This window comes from Plecotus auritus, assembly GCF_963455305.1.
Source record: "Plecotus auritus genome assembly, chromosome: 1".
Taxonomy (NCBI): Eukaryota; Metazoa; Chordata; class Mammalia; order Chiroptera; family Vespertilionidae; genus Plecotus; species Plecotus auritus.
This window is the reverse complement of record NC_137770.1, coordinates 221,237,253-221,262,601: the sequence shown is the minus strand read 5'-3', so window position 1 is coordinate 221,262,601 and position 25,349 is coordinate 221,237,253. Positions and strand designations below refer to the sequence as shown.

Sequence of the window (25,349 nt, the reverse complement as noted above, 5' to 3'; positions counted from 1 at the left end):
CTGGCATTTTTTGTAGCATTGCATAAGCAATTCCTACATCTTAGGATTTCTCTCAGAGGCCTTTCAGGAGTACTAACTAATTGTTTTTAACGGCCTTGGTAGCTCAGTTAATAGCCTCATTTATACGAATTATTGCCACTATGTCTTAGCTGTGTGTTTTCTTAAGATGGTTTTGTCACATTAAAGAAAATAAGAAATATTTAACCTAAGCCCCAATTTTAAAGTTCCACCACTGGGCTTTCTTTACTTTTTTTTTTTTTAAGAAAGCTAATTTAAGAAATGATCATCTTTATTCACTGCTAACAGCTTTGGGATTTTTAGGCAACATCACATTGACATAACAAATCAAAAACCCCATCAACATCCTTTGAAGAATTTGAATGACAGGAAGTAGGAGTGGGTTAGGAAATTTTTCTTCTTGCTGAAAAAATTTTTTCTTAAAACAACCATCTTTATAGGCTGCTGCCATACAGTCCTGTGTCACAGGCCACTCCTGAATCATCATCCTATATAATAAAGAGGTAATATGCAAATTGACCATCACTCCAACACACAAGATGGCCACCCCGATGTGGTCAAAGATGGCCGCCCCCATGTGGACACAAGATGGTCCCCACAAGATGGCTGGCAGAGGAGGGCAGTTGGGGGCGATCAGGCCTGCAGGGAAGGGCAGTTGGGGGCAACCAGGCCGGCAGGGGAGGGCAGTTAGGGGGGACCAGGGTGGCAAGGGAGGGCAGTTAGGGGTGACCGGGCCAGCAGGGGAGGGAAGTTGGGGGCAACCAGGCCTGCAGGGGAGGGCAGTTAGGGGTGACCAGGCAGGTAGGGGAGGGCAGTTAGGGGCAATCAGGTCGGCAGGGGAGCAGTTAGGCGTCGATTAGGTTGGCAGGGGCTTGGTTAGGGGGTGATCAGGATGGCAGGCAGAAGCGGTTAGGGGCAATCAGGCAGGCAGGCAGGCGAGCGGTTGGGAGCCAGCAGTCCTGGATTGTGAGAGGGATCCCAGATTGGAAAGGGAGCAGGCTGGGCTGAGGGACACACCTCCCCGTGCACCAATTTCATGCACCAGGCCTCTAGTTTAAATATATTCTTCAAAAGTCAACAAAAAGAAGGCGTACCTGTACCAGTCTGAAGTAGGACTTTCCTTAAACCAAAGTTTAATAAGACCAGTCAAGTATCCCCAAAGTCACCTGCCTATTCAAAGTCTAATCCACTTAACTGATTCCATAGTGAGTGAGAACCAATCTCGCAATGGGCATTAATTACGGGAGAAAAAGCAGCAGATTGGAGAATAATGGAGGCAGAACACAGGTTTGTGTTTGAGTTCTGGTTTTCACTGACTGGGATCCTCCTTTGGGATCCACATGACTCGCTGTGTTGAAGCCTGCTCTGCACAGGCTGAGCGGGAGGACCCCAGTAGCAGCACTCTGTCCTCACCGTATGTGGTTAGAATCGAACGCAACTAGACAGATGTCACTGCTTTGCCAAGTGACACGGGCAAGGTATTACTCTGGATTTAGTTTGAAAGTTTCAGTAAAATTTGTCAATACTGATGAATGGATTAGGATTTGAATGAAAACTTCTTTTGATCCCTTACCCATATTTTACAGCCATTAAGATGTTTATGAAGAAATGTTTACACGAAGCACAAAATGCTTACAAAATGAAATGAAATACTGCCATTTGAACAACAGGATGGATCCTGTGAGTATCATGCTAAGCAAAATAAGTCTGACAGAAAAGGACAAGAGCCATGTGATTTCATTCACATGTGGAATATAAAACAGAAAGCAACAAACCAACGAACACATGAACACGGACAACAGTATGGTGGTCCCAGAGGGAAAGGGGGCTGGGGGAGGTAGAAGAGGGTAAGAAGGAGTCAAATATATGGTTATGGAAGGAGACTAGACTGTGGGTGGTGAGCACATGATGCATCAAACAGATGATGTATCACAGAATTGTACACTCAAAGCTCATATAATCTTACTAATCAATGTTGCCCTAATACATCTAATAAAATAAAATAAATTCTGAATATTCAGTATGACTTCCACCTTGTTAAAGTAATTATGTGTCTAGAGAAAGAGACTGGAAAGAAATAAGCCAAAGTGTTAATAATTAGTAATTAACCATGATTATATTTTAGGAGCAGGATTAGTGTAGTTATTACATTTATCCTTTATCGCGCTTGCAAACACCAGTTTTAAACAATTTCTACAGTGGGCATGTATTAGAAGAATCTGAAAGTTGTTTGAAGGATGTCTCCATTCCTTTGCTCTGTTACCCTCAGTGCTGATCACGGGCCCTGGAAGAGGCTTGGAGGTCGACTCTCCCATTCTTTACACCCCAAATACTAGTATTTGGGCAGCAGTGCAAAGAGCTATGAGCACGGTCAGCTGCTTCAGACATGTTGCATTTAAGGGGCTCCACTTAGGCAAGTGGGTCCTGTCGGCTGGTGCCTGGCACAAGGCTGAAGATAAGGCTCAGATTCAGCCAACTGCTAAAAGACGGAAATAACCACGGCCTGGGCCCTGGAGCAGCCCCCGCCCCTCCCGCCCCCCCATGGCAAACTCCCAGCCCTGGTCCTCAGGAGGCAGAGGCCTCAGGACCCTCTCCCCAGGACCCCTGCCCTCACGGATCTGGGACATCACCCCTGATTGAGGGTTCTTTGGAGAATTGCCTAGATTTACACAGGGAAGCTATAAAATCAAGTGAAATGTTTTCTGTGGAAAAAAATAAACCAGTCAGCCTGGAAAGTGGAGGTAGCTGTGTCTCTTAAAGCAGAGAGGAAAGGGGGAAGAACCATCTTGCCCACAGCTACCCAATGCTGCCTGCCCGGGGCACACACAGGGCACTGAGCAGAACGGTGGAAAACCCGCTGTCCTCTTGCCCTTTGTTCTGTTACCTACAGTTCTGTGGACACACTGGGGTTTGTGAGTGAGGACGTGGGGCCCTCACGGACGGGGAGTAAAGGGCCAGGGCTTCCTATGTGGTTTTGTGCAGTCCCGGCCTGACACTCTTCCTTTGGCCTCTAAGGAAAGAGAGAGAGAGGTCAGGGCTTACGGCAGCAGAAAGATCACAGAATTCCCAAGGAGCTGATTGAGGCTCCAGAGGCCTTCACATCTAATTGTCTCCTGGTGCACATGATGAATTTTAAGCGAGTTATTGCTGATGGAGAAGCCACCACCCTCAGCCCCATTGGGCAGGTCTCACTCAAGCATGCATTCTGACAGAGGGAGTCAGGTCCATCTAGATCAGTGGTTCTCAACCTTTCTAATGCCGCGATCCTTTAATACAGTTCCTCATGTTGTGGTGACCCCCAAGCATAAAATTATTTTCGTTGCTACTTCATAACTGTAAGTTTGCTACTGTTATGAATCGTAATGTAAATATCTGTGTGTTCCGACGGTCTTAGGCTCTACAGCAGCGGTTCTCAACTGCGACCCACAGGTTGAGAACTGCTAGCAGGGTCGCCTAAGACCGTCGGAACACACAGATATTTACATTACGATTCGTAACAGTAGCAAACTTACAGTTATGAAGTAGCAACGAAAATAATTTTATGCTTGGGGGTCACCACAACATGAGGAACTGTATTAAAGGGTCGCGGCATTAGGAAGGTTGAGAACCACTGATCTAGAAGGTTTAATAAAAAAACAAATGAGAAACCAAAACTGCAGCAACGTCTTAGTACGGGAAAGTGAGGATATGAAGGTACCCAAGTGTCCCTACCGCCTGTCCTGATGTTGACATTTACATTTTTTCCCTCCTCTATGTAGAGACATTTTAAAATGTACACTTGACAATTCTGGAAAAAGTATAAAATACCCAGGAGGGAGAAAGCAAAGTAGAAAGATCTTTTGCGTCAATCAAGTCCAAACTGAGAGAAGTCGGTTGCCAATATTAGGTTGCAAATACCTGACCTACCTAAATGAATGTGCTGCTCTCAAAACAAAGATGCCCCTGGCCTGGGTGGATTATTTACGTCATGGTCAGGGTAAGTTAGTTAAACCCACACAGACAGGGTCTTCAAGATAGTCTGAGAGACCCAGCTGGTGTGGCTCAGTGGTTGAGCATCGACCTATGAACCAGGAGGTCACAGTTCGATTCCCAATCAGGGCACATGCCGGGTTGTGGGCTCAATCCCCGATAGGGGGCATGCAGGAGGCAGCTGATCAATGATTGTCTCTCATCATTGATGTTTCCATCTCTCCCGCTCCCTACCTCTCTGAAATCAATAAAAATATATTTTAAAAAAGAAGACAGTCTAAGTCTTCTTATACTAGTACTAGAGGCCCGATGCATGAAATTCGTGCACGGGGGAGGGGGGTGTCCCTCAGCCCAGCCTGCACCCTCTCCAATCTGGGATCCCTCTCACAATCCAGAACTGCTGGCTCCCAACTGCTCGCCTGCTTGCCTTCCTGATTGCTCCTAACCGCTTCTGCCTGCCAGCCTGATCACCCCCTAACCACTCCCCTACCAGCCTGATTGATGCCTAACTGCTCCCCTGCCAGCCTGTTTGCCCCTAACTGTGTTCCCCTGCAGGCCTGGTCACCTCTAACTGCCCTCCCCTGCAGGCCTGGGTCCCCCCCAACTGCCCTTCCCTGCAGACCCAGTCACCCCCAACTTCCCTCCTCTGCCAGCCGGGTCACCCCTAACTGCCCTCCCTGCAGGCTTGATCGCCCCCAACTGCCCTCCCTTGCAGACCTGGTCCCTCCCAGCTGCCCTCCCCTGCTGGCCTGATCACCCACAACTGCCCTCCCTTGCAGGCCTGGTTCCTCCCAACTGCCCTCCCCTGCTGGCCATCTTGTGTGTTGGAATGATGGTCAATCTGCATATTACTCTTTTATTAGATAGGATAGAGGCTTGGTGCATGGGTGGGGGCCAGCTGGTTTGCCCTGAGGGTGTCCCGGATCAGGGTGGGGTTCCCTTGGGGTGTGGGGCGGCCTGCGGGGCGAGGGGTCTGTGGTGGTTTGCAGGCCGGCCACACCCCCCGGCGACCCAAGCAGAGGCCCTGGTATCTGGGGTTTATTTATCTTCTACAATTGAAACTTTATAGCCTGGAGTGGAGCCAAGCCTTCTGCTCGCTCCGTGGCAGCAGCCATTTCTTTTGGGATTTATGTATCTTCTATAATTGAAACTTTGTAGCATTGAGTGGAGGCCTAGGCCGGCAAGGGCAGGTGGAAAGCTTGGCTTCCTCCATTGCCAGGGAAACCCAAGCCTCCATCCTGCTCTCTGTGGCTGCAGCCATCTTGGTTGGGTTAATTTGCATACTCGCTCCTGATTGGCTGGTGGGCGTAGCAGAGGTACGGTCAATTTGCATACTACTCTTTTATTAGATAGGATTCTCTAGAGTCTAAGAGAATACTAGTATATAACAGTTCACTAAGAAAGGCTGGGGAATTGGTCCAAAAGTAATCGTTGGATACTATTTTTTTCCCTTCATGTACTGACACTGGCACTTTTGAACTGTGTGATCCTGGGCAAGCTACTTAACCATTTGTACACCATAAACATCTATAGACGCAAATGGCGGACCTTTTTAAATTAAATTTAAAATATTGTGCCGTTAACTGGTTAACCTCTCTTAGCCTCTGTTATCTCCTCTGTAAAACAAGAATATTATGCCCAGCCTGGTGGCTCAGATGGTTGAGCGTCATCCTGTACACATAAAAAAGACTGCGGGTTTGATTCCCAGTCAGGGCCCATACCTAGGTTGGGAGTTTGATCTCTGGGAGGCAACAGATTAATGTTTGTTTTTCTCTCTCTATATAAAAAATCAATGGAGCCCTGGCCAGTGTGGCTCAGTTGGTTGAGAGCCAACTTAGATGGTTGAGAGCCATCCCATGCACCTAAAGGTTGCTGGTTCAATTCCTGGTCAGGGTACATGCCCAGGTTGTGAGTGTGGTCCCCAGTCAGGGTGTGTGCTGGAGGCAGGCAACCGAGCCATGTTTCTCTCTTACATAGATGTTTCTCTCCCTTCCTCTCCCTAAAATCAATAAAAACATATTAAAAAAACAAATTAATGGAAAATATCGAGTATTAAAAAAAAAGGGCTATTACTTACTGCATACATGAACTAACTGAAATGTATGTAAGGCAGAAGGCGCTCAGTACATACTGCCTAATGTGAGCTACTGTTATTTCATGAATTGGAGCCTAGTGAGTTCCTGAGAGAGGCCACTTACTTGACTCTGCTGACTTGGCTGCTGTCTAGTCTGAGTGACAGCTGTTAAGTACAGCTCTTCCAAGGAACTGCTGCAATTCTCTTTTTGCCTGTTTTAAGGGCACTTGGGTTTCAAGGGCCTAATTTTCATGCAGATTATTGTATGAAAATCTCGATCAGAGTTTCTCTTCTCATTCCTCAAGCATTATGTAATCTACCTTGCTATATAATTGTTTGTAAATCTCAAAACTTGATCTCAAAATACACCACATACAATTTCACAGGGAGATCGACATTCTTCACTGTCTTCGACGACCATGCCATCTGCACTGGTAACATCTTTGAGTGTCCTATTTACATCGTCGCTGTAAAGTATGAGCTTCTGACTTGTAAATATCCAGAAATAAACAATGAGCTTTAAGTATTACTCAGCCATAGATGCATGGTTATGCTTTTGATAATGACAACATTCTGTGTAATTTAATTGACGTGTGGATGCTACATGCCTGACACTGGGCTAGAAAGCAGAAATACAAAGATGACTTGTCTCTGTCCTCAAGGACCTTCCATGGCCTGCCTCTCCCGTTCCAGGCCATCAGGAGAGAGACACACACGAAAAGTAAAACCTTCCCCTGATTCCGACTTTAACAGAAACAGGCTTGATGGGAAGTGGTTGATTTTGCCTGGGAACCGTGGGAGAGGTTTGTTGAAGAGGAGTGTCACCTGAACTGAATATTGAAAGGTGAGTTGGAGTTTCTCAAGTGGGAAAAAGGACAATGTGTTCTTAGAAGGAACAGCAGGCATAAGGGGAGACCAGAGGCAGAAAGTGCATGGCTCCTCAGGAATGGCAAACTGTCCAGTGGGGCTGGGACACTTGGTGCATGGTGGGAAGTGAGAGTCAAGTCTACAGAGACAGGCAGGGAAAGGCCCGGCAGCAAAGGACCGCTCGTGCCGCACGGAGGGTGCTGGGCTTGACTGTGTGAAGCCTCGAGGCTTTTCAGCAGTGGGAGAGCCTGGTGTTGGGGAGAGGAGCTGAGTGGCTACTGCAACAGCCCATGCTGTGAGATAGGCCCCATGAAAGCAGAGGGCAAGAGGAGGGACCCAAACTGATGGTATGTCGGAGCTGGAATCCACAGGAGACTGAGAGCAGCAGGGAGAGATGCTGTATGGACGGATCTGAGGTTCCTAACCTGGGGAACTAACTGAACGGTGCCTCTTTATAAGGTAAGAATGCCACTTATAATCTAAGAAAACCAATTAAGATTCCTGTCTTTCTAGGCAAGGAAGTTTCCCTCTCTGGTTCTTAAAGTCACCATTTACTGAGTGCCTACTGGGAGACCTAGCAGGCACTAGTTGCTACTTAATGAACACAATACTTCCAACATTCCTACAGTATTACTCACCTCACTTTACAGAAAGAGGAAACTGAGGTCAGAATCATTAAGTGATTTGCTAAAAATCACAGCCTGCAAATAGCAGAGCAGAAATCCAAACTCAGGTTTGACTTGAAATCCATTCCCTTCACTTCACGTTGTTCTGTGTCCCTCAGTCTCACCTACGGCTATAACAAGGATGTGACGACTTTTACCAACTTCTAAGTAAAAAAAACTCGATTCTCTGTTCATACCATATGCTCTAACTTTTAAAAAATATATTTTTAATGATTTCAGAGAGGAAGGGAGAAGTGAGGGAGAGATAGAAGCATCAATGATGATAGAGAATCATTGATCAGCTGCCTCCTGCATGCCCCACACTGGGGATAGAGCCTGCAACCTCGGCTCGACTGGGAATCAAACCGTGACCTCCTACTTCATAGGTCAACACTCAACCACTGAGCCACACTGGCAGCCTCTAATTTTTTTACAATGAAAAATTTACATGTATTCATTGTCTCCCCCCACCCCCCCCTCCACACACAAACACATTACAAATATGATCACAGTGTGTTTCTCAGGCCCAGAAGTCAGCCCAAGCATTCTTCCACAAGCACTTCTGGGCACACGTTGAGTTTGGCGGGCGGTGTGAGCAGTGGAGGGTACTAGCGAATCCACACTGCATTTACTCCAAGGGCTTTTTGTTCTGGCAAAATTACTATTACCCCAAAGCTGACAATGATTTACTTTTAAAAATCTTACTTAGAAAATGACATCTGTAGACTACTAGGATCAGAACTGTGCAACCCAGGGTTAGTTCTCCAGGTTGTAGCAGGCGATCCTCTTTATTTGCGGCTTCTGTATTTGCAAATTTGCCTGCTCTCTAATGGTTAAATCAATACTCTTGGGGCTCGTGTGGTCATTTGCAGGTCACTAAAAGTTTGAGCAGCCCACGCACACATTCCCAGCTGAGGCCGAGCAAGGTAACACTCCGCCTATTTCAGCTCTCACACTGCAAACAAGTGCCCTTTTCATGGTCTATTCGGAGCCATATGATTCACATTTGTGCGCTTACTGTTGGTGATTTCGCTGTTTAAAATGTACTCCAAATGTGCAACTGAGTGCCGTCTAGTGTTGCCAAGTACAAGAAGGCTGTGATGTGCCTTACAGATAAAATCTGTGTCAGGTCAGTTTCATTCAGGCACCAGTTATAGTGCTGTTGGCTGTGAATTCAATGTTAATCAGTCAACACTATATATTAAACTAGAGGCCTGGTGCATGAAATTCTTGCTCGAGGCATGGTCCCTCAGCCTGGCCTGCACCCTCTCGCAATCCAGGACCTTTTGGGGGATGTCCAACAGTCGGACATCCCTCTTGCAATCAGGGACTGTTGGCTCCTAACTGCACGCCTGCCTCATCACCCCTAACCACTCGCCTGCCTGCCTGATTGCCCTGTCTCTGGTCATTCTGGTTGTTTCACTGTTTCGGTTGCTGGGCTTTTATTATATAGGATAAGGTCTCTTTAAATAAAAAAATGAAATAAAATAAGGTATTAAACGGCTGATAAAAATGCTGTGACCAAAAGCTCACAGGAACCTAGCTCTGCATTTCCCCTAGGAGCAATGGTTCAGTATTCAGTGTCCACGGCAACTTGAGAGAACATAACTAGCATGAAAATAAGAATCGACTGTTCTGAGGGTAGAAGTTGCTAATAAACCAGATCTGGAGTAGAGGCCTGGATTGCACTCCTAGGTCTGCCACAGATATCACCTGTCCAGGTTTCAACACCTCTGTCTGTAAATTGGGAATACTGGAGTTCCGAGGATAAACTGAGATATTAAGTATACTTTTTAAAAAGTAGAAAGTTCTTTAAAAATATCAACAAGTATTTCTTCCCTATAAGGTGTCAAAATAATTTTACTTAGGAAGTTATTTTTAAATGACCATTATCTTATGGTTCTAACACCTGTATTTTCATATTTTACAATCTCTGAACTTGGTATTCGAAGATAATTATAACCTGCAATTACAATTTGCAGTGTTTTTCTTTTTTCTTAGTGGAACATAAAGTATTAGTGTGCCTTACATTCACTGGCGTCTTAATTTACATGAAAAAATGATATATTATATCCATCCTCCCTTATGACTTTTTGTCACCTAGTGCTGATGGTAAGCTTTTTAAATAAATGTGAGTGCTCTAAGCTGAGGCCCTCTCTACGAAGTTTCCCCACCATTTTCCTTCCTTTATTTTTTATTATTTTTTTTAATCCTCTCCCAAGGATATTTTTCCATTGATTCTTAGAGAGAGTGAAAGTGAGAGGGTAAAACAGAGAAATAGTGATGTAAGAGAAACAATTCAGTTGATGCCTCCTGCATGAGCCCTGACCAAGGCCCGGGCCGGGGAGGAACCTGCAACCAAGGTATGTGCCCTTTACCAGAATTGAACCTGGGACCTTTGGTCTGCAGGCCGATGCTCTATTCATTGAGCCAAACTGGCTAGGGCCCATTTTCCTTCCTTTAATAACCTCGCAGCTCTTTGTATTCCTGATCCAAACATCTTTTCCTTTTGTGGCTTTTTTCTTTTAACCTATTTTCACTTTACTTTAAAAAATTTAAACTTTTAAACAGACTGTCTAATTTCTAGTGTGATCATCTAACACAGAAGAAAATGTGCTAATGCGTCTTTGGGATAAAATATTTAATTGCCTACACGTGCAAGTTAACTTTGGAACGTAAGTTAGCGAGTATTGTCCAGAGCCCTTTGCTTGCAGGTAGTTGATAATTAGTAAGACTAAGTGGTGCTGGAAAGAACACCTCTCCCAACCTTTCCTTTTGGTAAGATCTACCACCTTCCTTTCCCCCTTTGATAGCTACCCAAGCGAAATCTTTTCTTCCTGTGAACAAATAGGCTCATTTCTTTTGAATTTTCACATCAAGAACTACTCTTAGGTATGAATGCTTTATTTCAGGAAAAAAAACGAAAACAAGAATCTCAGTACTGCTCACCATCATGACTGTGGAGAGGCAGAGAAGTGGCTGAGGAAAGTGTCTTGGCTCTGGCCTAGAGCAGGTGCCCCCATCTCCCTGTTAACCTTATTTCCTCCGCTAACTGCTGGATGCTACCATCTATATATATAAAACCCTAATATGCAAATGGACCAAACAGTGGAACAACCGATCACTATGATGTGCACTGACCACCAGGGGTCGTGTGTGGAACATGGCGGGTGTTGGCTGCGGCAGCATGGTGGAGCAGGTGAGCAGGGGTGCCAGACCAAGGCGGGGCGCCAGTTGCTGTCATCAGGGTGAGCCTCTGGAGGTTACTGAAAATTCTTTGCTCCCATGCCGCAGTCTCACCTGATGCTTGCTCCCACTGCCGGCGCCAGAGTCGCTGCTCGCACCCGCTGCCGGCACCAGCCTCGGCCCCGATTGCTTGGCTGCTGGCCCCGATTGCCCCTCAGGGCTTCTCCACCTCCCCCTGCTCCTGAGGGGCGATTGGGGCAGCAGCTGCCGCTTGAACCTGCTGCTGGTGCTGGCCCCAATCACTCTGTGCCATCAGCGGGTGCGAGTGGGGCTGATGCCGTCAGCATGTGGGAACAGAGGCAGCAGGAGCGGGGCTGCCGGCAGACAGGGGACCAGGGGCCATGGCGGGAGGGGCAAGGCAGGGGCGCGAAGGATGGGCCCTATGCCCACTGAAACCTCACAACCTACAGTTCAAGGTGCATGAATTTGTGCACTGGGCCCCGAGTGTCATTATAATCATCCATTCTGATTGGCTGTAACTAGGTTCCACCAGAAGAAAGTCCCAGGTCCTTCCATGCAAATGTATTGGCCTCCAGGACAACAGAGGTCTGCTGGGACCAGTGGGAAGTGTGACACTGATCCCACATTACACTGGAAAGTTACTGCTTGCAAAATACTCTTGTTACATGCAAACCCAGAGTACTACTTGCTGCATTTTACTTCAAGTGGGTATCTAAAAAGAACAGATTTCCCCCCTCAAAACAGATAGCTAATAGAGTGAAAAGTGGATTGTTGGGTGATCATCAGCCTGGTTGGTTCGTTAGCCAAAACAGAAGTTGGGAGATGAAGGCAAGAGGGCAGTGATGTCCCTTTTTGAGTCAAGTTTTCATCTCCAAGTGACATCTTCAACCTGATACCCAATGTTAAGGTGTCCCCAGGTAGTGAGGACTTGTATAAAGTAATCACAAATAAATTATTATTTCATGCACTTCACAGTCATTATTTTCTATTCATAATAGTCAAAACTGATTTTCATCTCTATAGCTGGGTTTCGGTATAGATCATTAAAGCAATCATTGTTCTCCATGTAAAATGTCTATTGGTTCAAGTTCAGGGTTATCAACAGGGCTGAAATGCTTACAGTAAAAGTAATTAGATAATATCAACCTGTGCTATTCAATGTCTGAGCATCAAGAGGGCTCAAGAAATTGCAGCATTTCTGTCTTCCTGGGAAGTAGACAAGGACAATGATTAGTGGCAGGTCTGTGATGAGTTACTCCCAACACAGACATTTCATCTGGGACAGATTCAGGAAATGAGAGGTGGACTGAAACCCCCTATTTGCTTAGAACTTATCAAGGACAGATGGTTTGCCGAATATTTAGGATTAGGAATTAGGCAATAATACCCTGGACATTTATGTCACCTGACCTTGCACTCTAGAACTCTTACCCACAGTTCTGAATAGCTGCTGTAAGTATCCACAATTGGTTGGTCTCCAGGTCATGATTTTCTCCCTCAGTGAAAGAGAAGGAGTGGGGAGTAAAATGGAAAATTCTCCTTTGGGGGTAAAACCCATGGTTAATCGACCGTAATTTATGGAACTGTGAAAGCTGTAAAATCCCACAATGTGTTAGCTGCACCCATATCTCTCTGACTTGGAAGTGCTCTGGTTCCATTACATTTTTGCAGGTTCTACCCAGTCTTTCTCCTGCAGTCAGTGCCAACCTGGTGGAATACCTGGCAACCTGGCAACAGACACCATGACTCTATATCTAACCGCAAGGCTCAAACACAAAAGAGAGGATGGATTTACTTTACCTCTTGCTTCTCTCCCATAAAACTACTGTATTAAATCTAATTCCAAAATATTCTGAACCAAACCTTAGGTCTACTTGAAAAATTCTTTTAAATAAAAAGGAAATAAATTTCTGATTTGGCAATTCTTCACACTTGTTTTTGCTTCCTACATGTACTAATAAACAAGTGGGTAACTTTTTGCAACATGCCCTTTCTAGATTCAGCTGCCTAATTGGGTGGCACAAAGACACTGAGTTAGGAAAAAAAGTAACTTCTGTTTATATTTATGTATCAGCTTTCAAAGATTTAAATGTAGCCCTGATTGGGTGGCTCAGTTGTCCTGTACCACTAAAAGGTTGCAGGTTTGATCCCTTACCTAGGTTGAGGGTACATATGGGAAGCAACCATCAATGTTTTATCTCACATCAATGTTTCTCTCTCCCTGCTGCCGTTAAAACAATCAATAAAAACATATCCTCAAGTGAGGATTTTAAAAGGTTTAAATTTATTATGTATGCTTTGTTTTCAACACAATGTATTAGTATAGTAGAACATGTACTATGTAATCCTACCTAATAAAAAAGTAATGTGCAAATTGAGCGTACATCCACTACACCCACAAGCCACGCCCACCAGCCAATCAGGAGTATGCAAATTAACCCAATCAAGATGGCTGCGGCCACAGAGAGAGCAGGAGACTTGAGTTGCCCCTGGCGATGAAGGAAGCCAAGCTTTCCGCACACCCTGGCCGGCCTTGGACTCCACTCAAGGCTACAAAGTTTCAATATAGAAGATAAATAAATCCCAACAAAAATGACGGCAGCCATGGAGCTGGAGAGAGCAGGAGGCTTGAGTTGCCCCTGGCGATGGAGGAAGCTAAACTTCCGCAGCCCTAGCCTGCTCTGGCCTCTGCTCAAGGCTACAAAGTTTCAATTATAGAAGATAAATAAATCCCAACAAAAATGGCTGCGGCCACGGAGCAAGCAGGAGGCTTGGCTCAGCTCAAGGCTACAAAGTTTCAATTATAGAAGATAAATAAATCCCAGATACCAGGGCCTCCGCTTGGGTTGCCCAGGGGTGTGGCCGGCCTGCAAACCACCACAGGCCCCTCGCCCAGGCCACCCCACGCCCCAAGGGAACCCCACCTTGATCTGGGACACCCTTCAGGGCAAACCAGCTGGCCCCCACCCATGCACCAGGCCTCTATCCTATCTAATAAAAGAGTAATATGCAAATTGACCATCACTCCAACACACAGGATGGCTGCCCCCATGTGGTCAAAGATGGCTGCCCCCATGTGGACACAAGATGGCTGCCACAAGATGGCCAGCAGGGGAGGGCAGTTGGGAGGGACCAGGTCTGCAAGGGAGGGCAGTTGAGGGTGATCAAGCCTGCAGGGAGGGCAGTTGGGGGGGACCCAGGCCTGCAGGGGAGGGCAGTTGAGGGTGATCAAGCCTGCAGGGAGGGCAGTTGGGGGGGACCCAGGCCTGCAGGGGAGAGCAGTTGGGGGGGACCAGGCCTGCAGGTGAGGGCAGTTAGGGGGGACCAGGCCTGAGGGCAGTTAGGGGTGACCAGGCCTGCAGGGGAGGGCAGTTAGGGGTGACCAGGCCTGCAGGGGAAGGCAGTTAGGGGCAAACAGGCTGGCAGGGAAGCAGTTAGGCATCAATCAGGCTGCCAGGGGAGTGGTTAGGCATCAATCAGGCTGGCAGGGGAGTGGTTAGGGCAGGGGTGGGCAAACTTTTTGACTCGAGGGCCACAATGGGTTCTTAAACTGGACCGGAGGGCCGGAACAAAAGCATGGATGGAGTGTTTGTGTGAACTAATATAAATTCAAAGTAAAGGAGCGGAGGGGAGAGCAAGAGAACCGGATAGAACAGCCGGATCCGGCCCGCGGGCCGTAGTTTGCCCACGGCTGGGTTAGGGGATGATCAGGCTGGCAGGCAGAAGTGCTTAGGGGTAATCAGGCAGGCGAGCAGTTGGGAGCCAGCAGTCCTGGATTGTGAAAGGGATGTCCCAGATTGGAAAGGGGGCAGGCTGGGCTGAGGGACACACTCCCCCGTGCACGAATTTTGTGCACTGGGCCTCTAGTTAACCAATAAATGTGTACATTGGTACTCAAAAATTTTTATCAATGGCTGTGTAATTAAAGAGGTTTGAAGATACTGCTCTAGCTAATGATCTTAATATCTTTTTAAAAAACGTGTGTATATATTTTTTTCATTTTTTAGGGAGAGAGGAGAAGGGAGAGGCGAGAAGAGAGGGAAGAGGAGAGGAGAAAGAAACGACTGGTTGCCTCCCATACACACCCTGACTGAAGGCAACCGGACCGAGAATTAAACCAGCAACCTTTGGGTACACAGGACAACACTCCAACCAACTGAGCCACATTGGCCAGGGCATGATATCTTTTGTCAGCCACAGACATGCAGGCATGAATTCAAATACATAAGCAAAATCAGTACCTTGCCATAAAGATGACTTTTACTTTTCTGCAAATCTAGTATCTCTAAGAGGCAGAAAATATCTCCTATTTTGCCAGGGGCACAAATAGTTTGGGATCAGCCTAATTACTGGTCTGTCTTCCATCTATTCCTTTTAGTTTACAGCTGCTTATTAACTTTACGGAGGAGTTTGCATGCTAAAAAGAGATCCTGCCTGTTGAAACTTAACAAGAAAGGTAAGAAACTAATGGACTAGAAGAGTTCATTTGTTCATTACTACTCGAGCCCTGTCTCTCTGAAGGTATCATTTCATTTTAATTTCTATCACTGATTAATAAAATACATATATCAATGTCTGTAAAAATACAAAAGGCATTTTAAAGGAACAGGGTCATTTTTTTTAAGGAAACCCAGGCTCACAGTACTCGGCCTATTCTGATTTCACTGTACCACACCTAGGGATCACTTTTATATCGACAGAGACATCTTTCAATGTGACTATGGCCTTCAGGCCTATACCCAAGAATTTGGTGGCTTAAACACAGACAGGACAAGGCTAGTGGCTCATCCTGAAATTCGTTTGACACAGGCAAGCTAAGGGTACCCTGTGCATACCTGTTTTCCCAAGTTTTCTACATCGCTGGCCAAAAACAAATAAACAAACAACATATATACGTGCATGCATACACACACACAGATGAGACAACGGAAAGAAAGAAGCTGCAGTTGTCTTATAAGTAACATGACAGGGTACCTGGGATGCTCTCTAATTTCCTTCTGAGCTCTTCATTTTCTTGTTGCAGTGAAATGACCTCATGCTCCAGCTCTTGGCACCTGGGACAGTAGCCTTCCTCTTCCTCCTCCTCTTCCTCTTCCGGCAGTGTAGAAGACGATGGGTGACCATGGGATTCAGACGTTGCTGGGGAGGTCCAGCCTCCTAGTGTATGCACGGGAGAGGTTGACAGAGGATCCACGTCGGCCAAGTGGCCGTACTCGCTGACCGATGAGGTGTTTGGAGTTGGAAAGCTCCCCGAGAGCAGGTAATTTTGTAGGGAGTCAGTGAAAACTCTCAAAAAGGCAGAAGTTTGTTGTTTCCTTTGCATATATTGCATCTCCATGTCTACATTGTCTGAAGTCTGACTGTGGACCCCTTTCCCAACGTGACACGGATCCTGTCTTTCAGTATAACTTGAGCCTTCCTGCTTTACATAAGAAATCATGGACTGAGAATGGTTGGAGTCCAGAAGTTTGCCTCCACAATTTAGGAGGCTAAGAACTCGACTGCACTGCTGGGCAAAGGCATCCAAGATCATGCGACTCTCTGAAACACAGGAAAAGACACATTAGAGAGCAGCAGCCAGAGACAAGAGATAAGCCAAGTCCCCAATTCTGAGTTTAACATTAAAAAATGTTAAAAATATGCATTTCTACCATCAGATATCAAGGTGACATGGAGAATGCACTTTTAATAGGATGCACAGCTTCCCGCTGTGCTGACTGGTGGGGTGCCTGATGAGTTGTCCCCAGCCCCTTCCTCTGGGAAACGGCTGGACTGTGAGCCTTTGGGCCCCGTAGAGAGATTTCCCTCCCTGTGGCATTAACTGGCCTGCACAGGTCTGAACTCACACCTATGGCTTCATTAATGTCGTTACTCTAATGAATCGAGCCAGCCACTGCAGACTCAATTTCTCATTGATAGGAGGGCTTAGAGCAATCATTACTTCTATTTCTGGAGTGCCCTCTCGCCCTTGCTATTAATCAGCTGGTACAATCCCTGCCGAGAGTACGTTGCTCCCAGATACAAATGGAGAAGAAAGATAAGTCTTTTTGAAGAGCTCACTAGACATCTAAGATAAAACAAAGAGTGGGCCCATCAGGCACACCATGAGGAGCCCCAGAGCAACACTGTACGTGCTATCCAATATCTGTGCCCACTACTCCTTTTAATTTATCTGCCAACTTGGATTTCTCGTCAAGGCCAATCTTTAGGCTGATCTATATCAGCATCTTCTGAAAAGCAGTAGTTAGTGCCTCTTCCGTCAGGTTGCCACATCTCCTAAAATGGCATGTGCTGAGAATGCCAGTTGTTCACATACACGAATTCTAAAGCATATTAACTGTTAATCGGCAAAAGCAAAGAGCAAAGAGAAAGCAATCAATTCACTGAAAAAACAAAGGAAAAATAAAACCACCCCCAAACTGTAGAAATGTGATTTAATATTGTCAGTCTAAACGTCTTGAAAATTCATCTAAATATAAATGTCACAAGGTAGATTCCCTTCTTTCCTATCACCCAGCATGGATGAGCTACTTATAAGTACAGAGAGAGAGAGAAAGAGAGAGACAGACACACACGTTTTAGGGCTTACGGAGTGGTAAGAGGAAGCCTCTCCCTCCCAGACCGCCCCCCCACCCCCAGAATAATGGCAACAAACAAAATATTGTAGATTTTTGCTGTCAATTAACTGTTGTTTATGATAGAAGTGTAACCAGCTACTTGCTGTCTCTGAAAATGTTGACTAGCTATATTTTTCCCCCTGAAAATAAACAAATAAACAAAAACCCCCACAACTTTTAAAATGAAAAATGGTGAGATCCTCCAGGGCTTCTACGGGAACAAGGAACCATAACAGTTGTGATTAGAAATTGATTTCTCTAGAAATCCAGGATATATGACCAATGAAACCACCCTTCAGAAACCTCCATGCTCCATTTTGCTTTTTTCTTTAAATTTTATTTATTTTTTGTTAATCCTCACCTGGGGATATTTTTCCATTGGTTTTCTTTTTAGAGAGAGTGGAAGGGAGGGGAAGAGACAGAGAGAGAGAGAGAAACTTAAATGTGAGAGTGACTCATTGATTGGATTGGTTGCCTCCGCACTCACCCCGACCAGGGCGGGGGATCGAACCTGCAACCAGGTACGTGCCCTTGCCAGAATCGAACCGGGGACCCTTTAGTCCACAGGCTCTATCCACTGAGCAAACCGGCTAGGGTGCTTTTTTCTTACTATTCTTTCCTGAAGTAATTAAGGTACTGGGAGAATTAGAGGGGGGGGTCCACGTCTCCTGTTTCAATTTACCTGGCATACAGGAAGCACCCCTCATATCTCCTAAATCCATACAATGCTACTGTCCCCAGATCCCTCTGAAACAATCAGAAGTCAGCACACAGAGGCCGGCACTCTCAGGTTCAGGAGAGGAAGAGAGACTACTTTCCTGAGCACAGTGGGATGGAGTGCACTGGGGTCCGAGGGCCGGCATAGTACCTCAAGAAATACTATTTACTGAATGCATGAGGAACTCCTCTAAACAAACAGGGGATCTTAGTTCATGGCAGTTTCAGATTTACTTGGGTGGGGGTAGCAAGACCACTCTAAGCGGGCTGGGAGGCCACAGGAGTATTTTCTTCTTGGCTTGGTGCTTCCTCACTCTTAGGAGTAGTACTGCCCTAGACACAGGCAGGAGGGCCCCTGCCTAGACCCTCCCCCTCTAGCCCACACTCTCCTCACAGAGAGGAATGGAATTCCCTAGTCAAACTGCTCCAAGGGCTAGTCTCTTCCCTGAGCCATCTTCCCAAAGACACACCATGGTGCCAGAGCTTGGAAGTTTGAACTGGGGCAACCATATGTGTGTGCATATGAGGTCCCTGCTACAGGAAGATGACACTGGGGGTGGCAACAGAAGGCTATGGGCTGGCTGAAAGTCAAACGTGGTCATTATGATGGTGTCTTTGCCAGGGTAGACAGACAGACAGAACATATTTTTGTTTGTTAGCTTGAGCAGGTCTTTTAATTATTTAGATATATGATATGTGGGCTTGCATTTGTACTCCTGCCCTGAATCCCACAAATAATAGACAAAGGTCTGTTGTGTTATACCACTAGTTTGAGGGCTAAAGGAACCAGATGCCAGGCATAGTTTCAAGCCAGAATGGGTTGACAGGCTGGGAACTTGGCTGAAGAAGCTACCAAGGAAGTCTGTTTCCTGCCCTGGAGAAGAAGGGATATGGACATGGCAAGTATCTCTACACACCAACCACTGGAACTGACGATGCTTCTGCCCCCTGCCAGGTGGAGTGAAGAATTGAGCCCATGATTTAAATCAAAACTTAATGGGGGAAAGACCTCAAATATCTGGGTATCATTTCTTCACCATGACCAGAAACAAGATAGTAAACAGCTGAACCATTTAACTGGGGAGGGTTAAGATGTTGCCTCCTCCTTTCTTTACTTCCGGGTTTTTGTTCTTTTATTAGTAAAATCAAAGGATGATATTGATTGGGAATTTTCAATTCTAGCACGCTAGCAGTTTTCATTCATTTTAATCCTATAATCCCATTCTAGACCTGAAGTTGTATTTACTGTTTGCATTTTAATCAGCATAGTCCCAATTGATTTACAGCCTATACACTGTTAACATAACCTTGATGAAAGGAACAAAATATGAAAGGGAAGGCTAACATAGAATTGTCTAGAAAAAAATTGCTCAATATATTTGTTCACTATCCTAAATAAGACTCAGTAGTTTTAATCATATTGATAAATCACATTAGTGTATAGATTTAAGGGAAAAGAATCTGACTTAGGGACAAGTATGATTTGTTTTCTTAATTGAAGGATAAACTCGTAATATGCTGAAAAAGAAATCATTATGTAATACCCTACATTATGAAGATAATGTATTAAAGTGCACTCAGAATATCAGAGAATAGCTACAACCATAAATAAGTTTTTGCCTGCAGTTTTTTTAAATGCTTCATTCTCAGACTTGACATATGCAAAAACAGCAACTATAAGCGTTAAAATCGAATTTCTTCTCTTTTCAGTATGTTAAAATATTTGAATAGTTTTAATATCAATACATTGAAGAGTGTGATGAAAAATATTACTATTACACTTGGTAGGAAACAGTAAATCTTTCCACTTAATACATATTGCAGCCGGCAATACTTCAGCTTTCCAGAAAGAATATAATTAGAAATGCAAGTGTTGTGCTATGCCTGTTATCGCTAAGAAATGGAGAAAAGTTGTTTTCATATGCACACATTTGAATGGCCACTGATCCATGATTCTTAATTGTGCAAAGTGTGAACATGTATTTTGAATTTTTAAACTGTTTTTCCCCTCTAGTCACAGAATGCTCCACTCAGATGATGGCCGAGAAGTACAAAGTCATCAGTTTACAAAGGGACTTTAAAACTACTTATTTTATCCCTAACTTCTCTGATAGACACATAAAATGTCAGTCACAAACCACCCTAAAATGACCACTTCTGTCTAACTTATTTTGCTTTATTGTGCAGTTTGTCGGGAGATATCAGGCTGCAAATTGTACCTAATCTGATTCCAGAATCTGAACCCATGATTATTTTTTTAATTAAAAAATGTCATTTCTAGAATTTTTCTGAATTTAAGTGGTTTAATCCATCTTAAATCTGTAAGTGAATAAGACGGATAGGAAGTCAGCAATCAAACACAGGGTCCCTACTTTAATGTCCTTCTTTGTAAGCAAAGCCTTGGGTGGAATTTGTCCATCACAGCATATCCCCAAGAGTATTCTGTTTCTATGAAGGAGATCACAGCAGTTGAGATTAGTGGTAACCTTTTGATTTTAGCCCAGCCAAGGGTGAAATCTATTAATATTGAAAATGCAGAAGCTGAAAAATTTTTGTGTGACCTACTATTATGTATTTATACAGTATACCTACCCAAAGGATTTCCAGCTAGTTCAAAATAGATTAATTTCCTTAAACATTAATATAACTTCTTTTTAAGAAAGGACGTCATGGCATAGAAAGTTAGAAAATGAAAGCCTCTTTGGAAGCATCACCCTTGTCTTAAATCAATGAACTATGTCTTTTAAAAAAAAATGTCATCCTATTTTTTATTTCCGTAATGGCAAACATCAACATAGCAAAACAGGATGCAATTTTTCTAAATAAATAAATCAATGATGTGTCAAAAATTAACAGATGAGTTAATATACTTGGTGCTATCAAAACCAGATGGTGCTTCCTAATACTCATCCTGCTCAGTCAATCCCTGAATATTTTCTGGACCATCGGTATATAAAATAGGATGCTGCTATTTGTGATGGCAAACAAAAGCAATCATGCCTGCCAAGCACATACTATAACAGGCAGCATTTCAGCTCTGCTAGACAGAAAGTAATTAGAATGCTTTTAATGTCCAAAAGAATGATGCTGATAGGCTGCCACAGATGTGTAGATTTATGAATATTTATATGGTGGTTTATAGCTGACACTTTTATCAGTTGAAGAAGATAAAATATCTGCCTGACTCAAAAGCTTGACAGTCAGGTTAATAAAATCTCATTAAAGAGAATGACCTATGCAATTATATAGGATTTATTGTAATTCATTTTTGATTGTACTCTGCTTAAAGATGCAATTTCCCATTTCCTGATGCCAAATTTAGGCTGTATATCAAGATCTACGTGGGTTTTAACTCTAAGCCTCCCACAGAGGAAAAATATGTTTTAAAACCATGGTATATCCCCCCTTTTAAGGAACATTACACTCTTCATGATATTTTATAAGAATGTTGAAAAAAAATCTATTTTTAATCACATATTTCTCCTCTCAACGGTTTATGGCCCATACAGAAGATTCACTTCAACCCTTTCATCTTTTCATTGCATTTACTCTGGACACTCTTATCCCTCTTTTTCTATCTTTGACTCATTTAATCACACTGATGTTCTGATTATTTTCAGTTTTCTTTACCAGGTGGTTTGAGAAAATTGCAATAACACTTTTGTTAGGGGGCAACAAACAAATGATCACCCCTACCCCAACCCAGTATGCTTAAATGGTCATCCCTCTGAGGACACATGCTCATTGGTTCAAAGTGGAACCACTAGTTCATCAACGAGCCAATCAGCACTTCAGGCGACTGTCCCTCTGATGGTCACTCACATCACTGTGCCTGTTAAGAGATGGCCTTGTCCATCAGTGATTAATAGGAACACAATTCATGATGTCTAGTACCACAGGCTATATTTTCCCTCCAGACCGAGCACGTGGTATCCTGACCTTTGGTGTTATCAAACTTACCACTGGATGACCTCTAAAAAAAAAGTAAAAGAAAAAGAAGCCTTGAATATAAAAGAAAGGGGCCATCAACAAGCCCCTTTTCACTTCTTTAGATTGAGTGATGTGATTTCCACCTGGGGACAGAGACAAAGTAAACTAAATAGGACATTAGAAGAAACACTAAAAGAGCATTTAGAACACAGTGAGAAAGGAAAAAAAACCCCACAAAACTACTTGTGATGTAAGCAGCAGGGAAAGTGCCAGAGTAGGAAAGACTATGGACAGGATAGCAAGTGACTAGTGCAGAGAAAAGAAGGAAAAAGCAAGGTTAAAATAAAACTATAGGTAAAAGTGGAAATGAGAGGGGCAGATTTATTGTGTATAAAAGGAAGTAAAAGACTAAAAGTCAGGAATGACTGACAAGAGAAAGCAAGATGAGAGTAGACTAAACAGGACAGAAAAAGGAGAGGGAAAAACCCGAATGAACACGGTGGAACTGAGGTTATGCAAATGAGTTAGGCAAAATATAGAAAACAGGAAAAGGACTCAAGCTTCTGAAAAACAAAATAAAAATATAGGAAGATAAAGCAGCGTTGGGGAATAGAAATGGGCATGAACAAATCAAGCCCCGGGAGAAAGAACACAAACCTCTTACGGGGGTAAAACAGAAGAATAAGGAGGAAAATAAGTGGGCAAGTAACCGGAGAATGAATATAAAAACACAACAGTGAACAATAAGGACACCCACATAAGAACCCCATTCAAAGCAGTCAAACATCTCCATTATCAGCGAGGTATGTAACAAAACAAGTCTTCACTAAAACCTGTAATTACATTTTCTTTCTCAAAACCAATCCTTCAAGTGTCAAAACATTGACAAACAACAGAACATTAGCATCGGCACCTATAACTCATTTAGAGACAATGCCCGTATTTTCATTAGAAATAAAGCCCTGGATTCATTGATATGCAGAATTTGGGGCAAGGGGCCTCTAAAGTGTCATAAAAGGCCTGAGCAGGAACTTTTAGTTCTGATGAGCCAGAAAAACGTGTTTGCGTGTCCTCAGGGAGCAGAGAGGGCCCTGGTTCGCAGGCCCCGGGCTATGCTGGCCCACCTTTCTTCCCGCTGCCAGGCAGGAGGGCTGGCCTTTTCCCAGGGCGCCCCCTCCTCGCCCCCCGCCCCCCGCCCCCCGCCCCGCAGGCTCCAGGTGAAGGAGAGGAACCTGGTACCCTGGGGTGGACCCGCTCCACTAGGCATTTCCGCAGGCCCTTGGCCCAGACGCTCCGGGGCGGGAGACCCCGCGGCGCAGCAGGGTCCCACGGCGGGGAAGCGGGCGGGGTGGGGGTTTGTGTGCAAGGGCCGGGAGCGCCCGGGCTCTCGGGGCTGGGGCGAGGGGCAGGATGCCTCCTTCCCGGAGGTGGGCCGCGGGGTCGAGCGCCAGTCCACCTGGTGGCGGGGGCAGAGGAGCCCACGGGCTGGGCTGAGACTTTGGGGTGGGTGGGGAAAGACACAGAAGCAGAGGCGACGCGCGCACTAGAGCCAGCCGAGCAGACCGCGGCGTTGAGTGCATCAAAGAGGAGAAAAATAGGACCAGAAGGCAGAGGAGGAGAGAGAGAGACGGAAAAACAAATGGAGAGAGGGAGGTGAAGGGAAGAAGTGGAAGGAAAAATATCGCGGCAGCGGAGGCTATGAAGGGAGGGCGTCCCCCAGATCGCGGGAGCAGCTCAGGATTCTCCGGGAGCGGCCGCGGCTGTCACCCTAGAGTGTCCGGTCTCCACTCCGGGCTGCGGCCTCGGCGCCACGTTTGCCTCCCGCGTCCCCGCCCCATCCCCGCCGCCGACTGGCACCCGGGCATTTCCTGGGCGCCACGCCGGATCCGAGTGGCGGAGCCACCTGTTAAGAGGCGCGCGCCGTCGGAAGCCCGAAATTAGGCGGCGGCAACGCGGCGGAGCCCCCCAGAACTTGCTGCCCGCGTGGGGAGGCCTCCGGGGTGCTCTCGGACGCCGCGACTCTTAGCTGGGTGTTCATCCCCCATCACTCCTGCCCCTCCAGCCGGGCCCGTGGCGCGGGAGGGTGTCCGCCGTCCCTAGCTTCCCCATCCCCGGTCCCCACCCCTCCCCCCGGCCTGAGCGGGAAGGAAAGTTGCGCGGAAGAGTTGGTACCTGCGCTGAGCTCCAGGCTCGCACCGTCACTGCCGGCGCTGCTGCTGCCCGCGGCGGCCGCCGGACCCGAGCCGTACCGGACGACGGCGGCGAAAGACGAAGATGAGGATGCGGCGGGGGCGGCGGGAGTCCTCAGGTGGCCCTGGGAGGCGGCGGAAGGCGATGACGAAGAGGGGGCGGCGGCGGCAGCCGCCCGGCCGGGCCCCGGGGGGTAGGTGCTCTGCGCCTGGAACGGCGGCGGCGGCGGCGGCTCGCTGCTGCTGATGGAGACGGCGGCGCGCGTCGTGAAGGGCGGCGGGGGCGGCCGGACGTGCGGCAGCTCCACCAGGGTGGGTCTCTCGTAGCGCTTGGCCAGCGCCGGTCTCTTGCCGGGGAACGTCTTGAGGACGCTGTAGGGGCTGCGCTGCTTGTAGATTTTGGGGACACTGGGCCCCTCCTCCGCTGGCTGCATGTCTTCCTCCATGCTGCGCCTCGGGGCCGGTCCCCGGTCGCACGCCCCCTCCCCGCCCGGCGCCGGGCTCCGAGGGTGCCTCCGCCGCCCGTCCGCCGGCGCTGCCCGAGCGCGCGCGTGTGGGAGGGTGTGTGTCTGTGCCGTGGCCGCCGCCGCCGCCGTCACTGCCGCCTGTCGCTAAGCCTGGCATCGCTGAGCCCCCGCGCGGGGGGCTGCCGCCCGAGAGCTGATTGACAGGCCGCCTCGCCAATGCCTGGAGGGAGAAAGGAAGTAAAGAGCAAGTGTTTAGGGTAATAGCTGCTAATGATAATGGGGGAGGGGCGGGGCCTGGCGCCGCCGCCGCCCGCGGGGTGCGCCTTCGACGGGGTGGGGGAAGGGGAAAGGGGACAGTTGGGACCCCCGAGGGCGACCTGGTGACCGTGAGGTTTCAGCCCAGGTGAGACTTCGGAGCCCCAGATGTAGAGTCGAGGCTTGGGCTGCTGGCAGCGTCCAGTTTCGAAAGTAGCTCCTGGCACCCCCTACACTACCCTAAACTCTTGGCGCTGCACGGCGTGGCTGGTGGTAGTTGAGACAGACGGGGCGGGGTGGCTGGAGTGCGTGCGTGCGTGCGTGCCTTGGAAAGGTATTACAGCCAGTTCCCCAGATCGGGAATTAGGCCCCCT

The 25,349-nt window shown here is 46.6% G+C and overlaps 1 protein-coding gene across 1 annotated transcript in view; it reads right to left on the bottom strand.

Annotated features, from left to right (window-relative positions):
• BEND4 (BEN domain containing 4) overlaps nucleotides 1-24,699 on the bottom strand; it is a gene marked incomplete at both ends in the record, with an annotated part of 36,251 nt that extends 11,552 nt beyond the window's left edge. The window contains 2 exons of the mRNA XM_080688520.1: nucleotides 15,775-16,341; nucleotides 24,237-24,699. Of these exons, the coding sequence (XP_080544646.1) occupies nucleotides 15,775-16,341; nucleotides 24,237-24,699 (1,030 nt within the window). The remainder of the gene's footprint in view (nucleotides 1-15,774; nucleotides 16,342-24,236) is intronic.
• Between the last annotated feature and the right edge of the window lie 650 nt (nucleotides 24,700-25,349).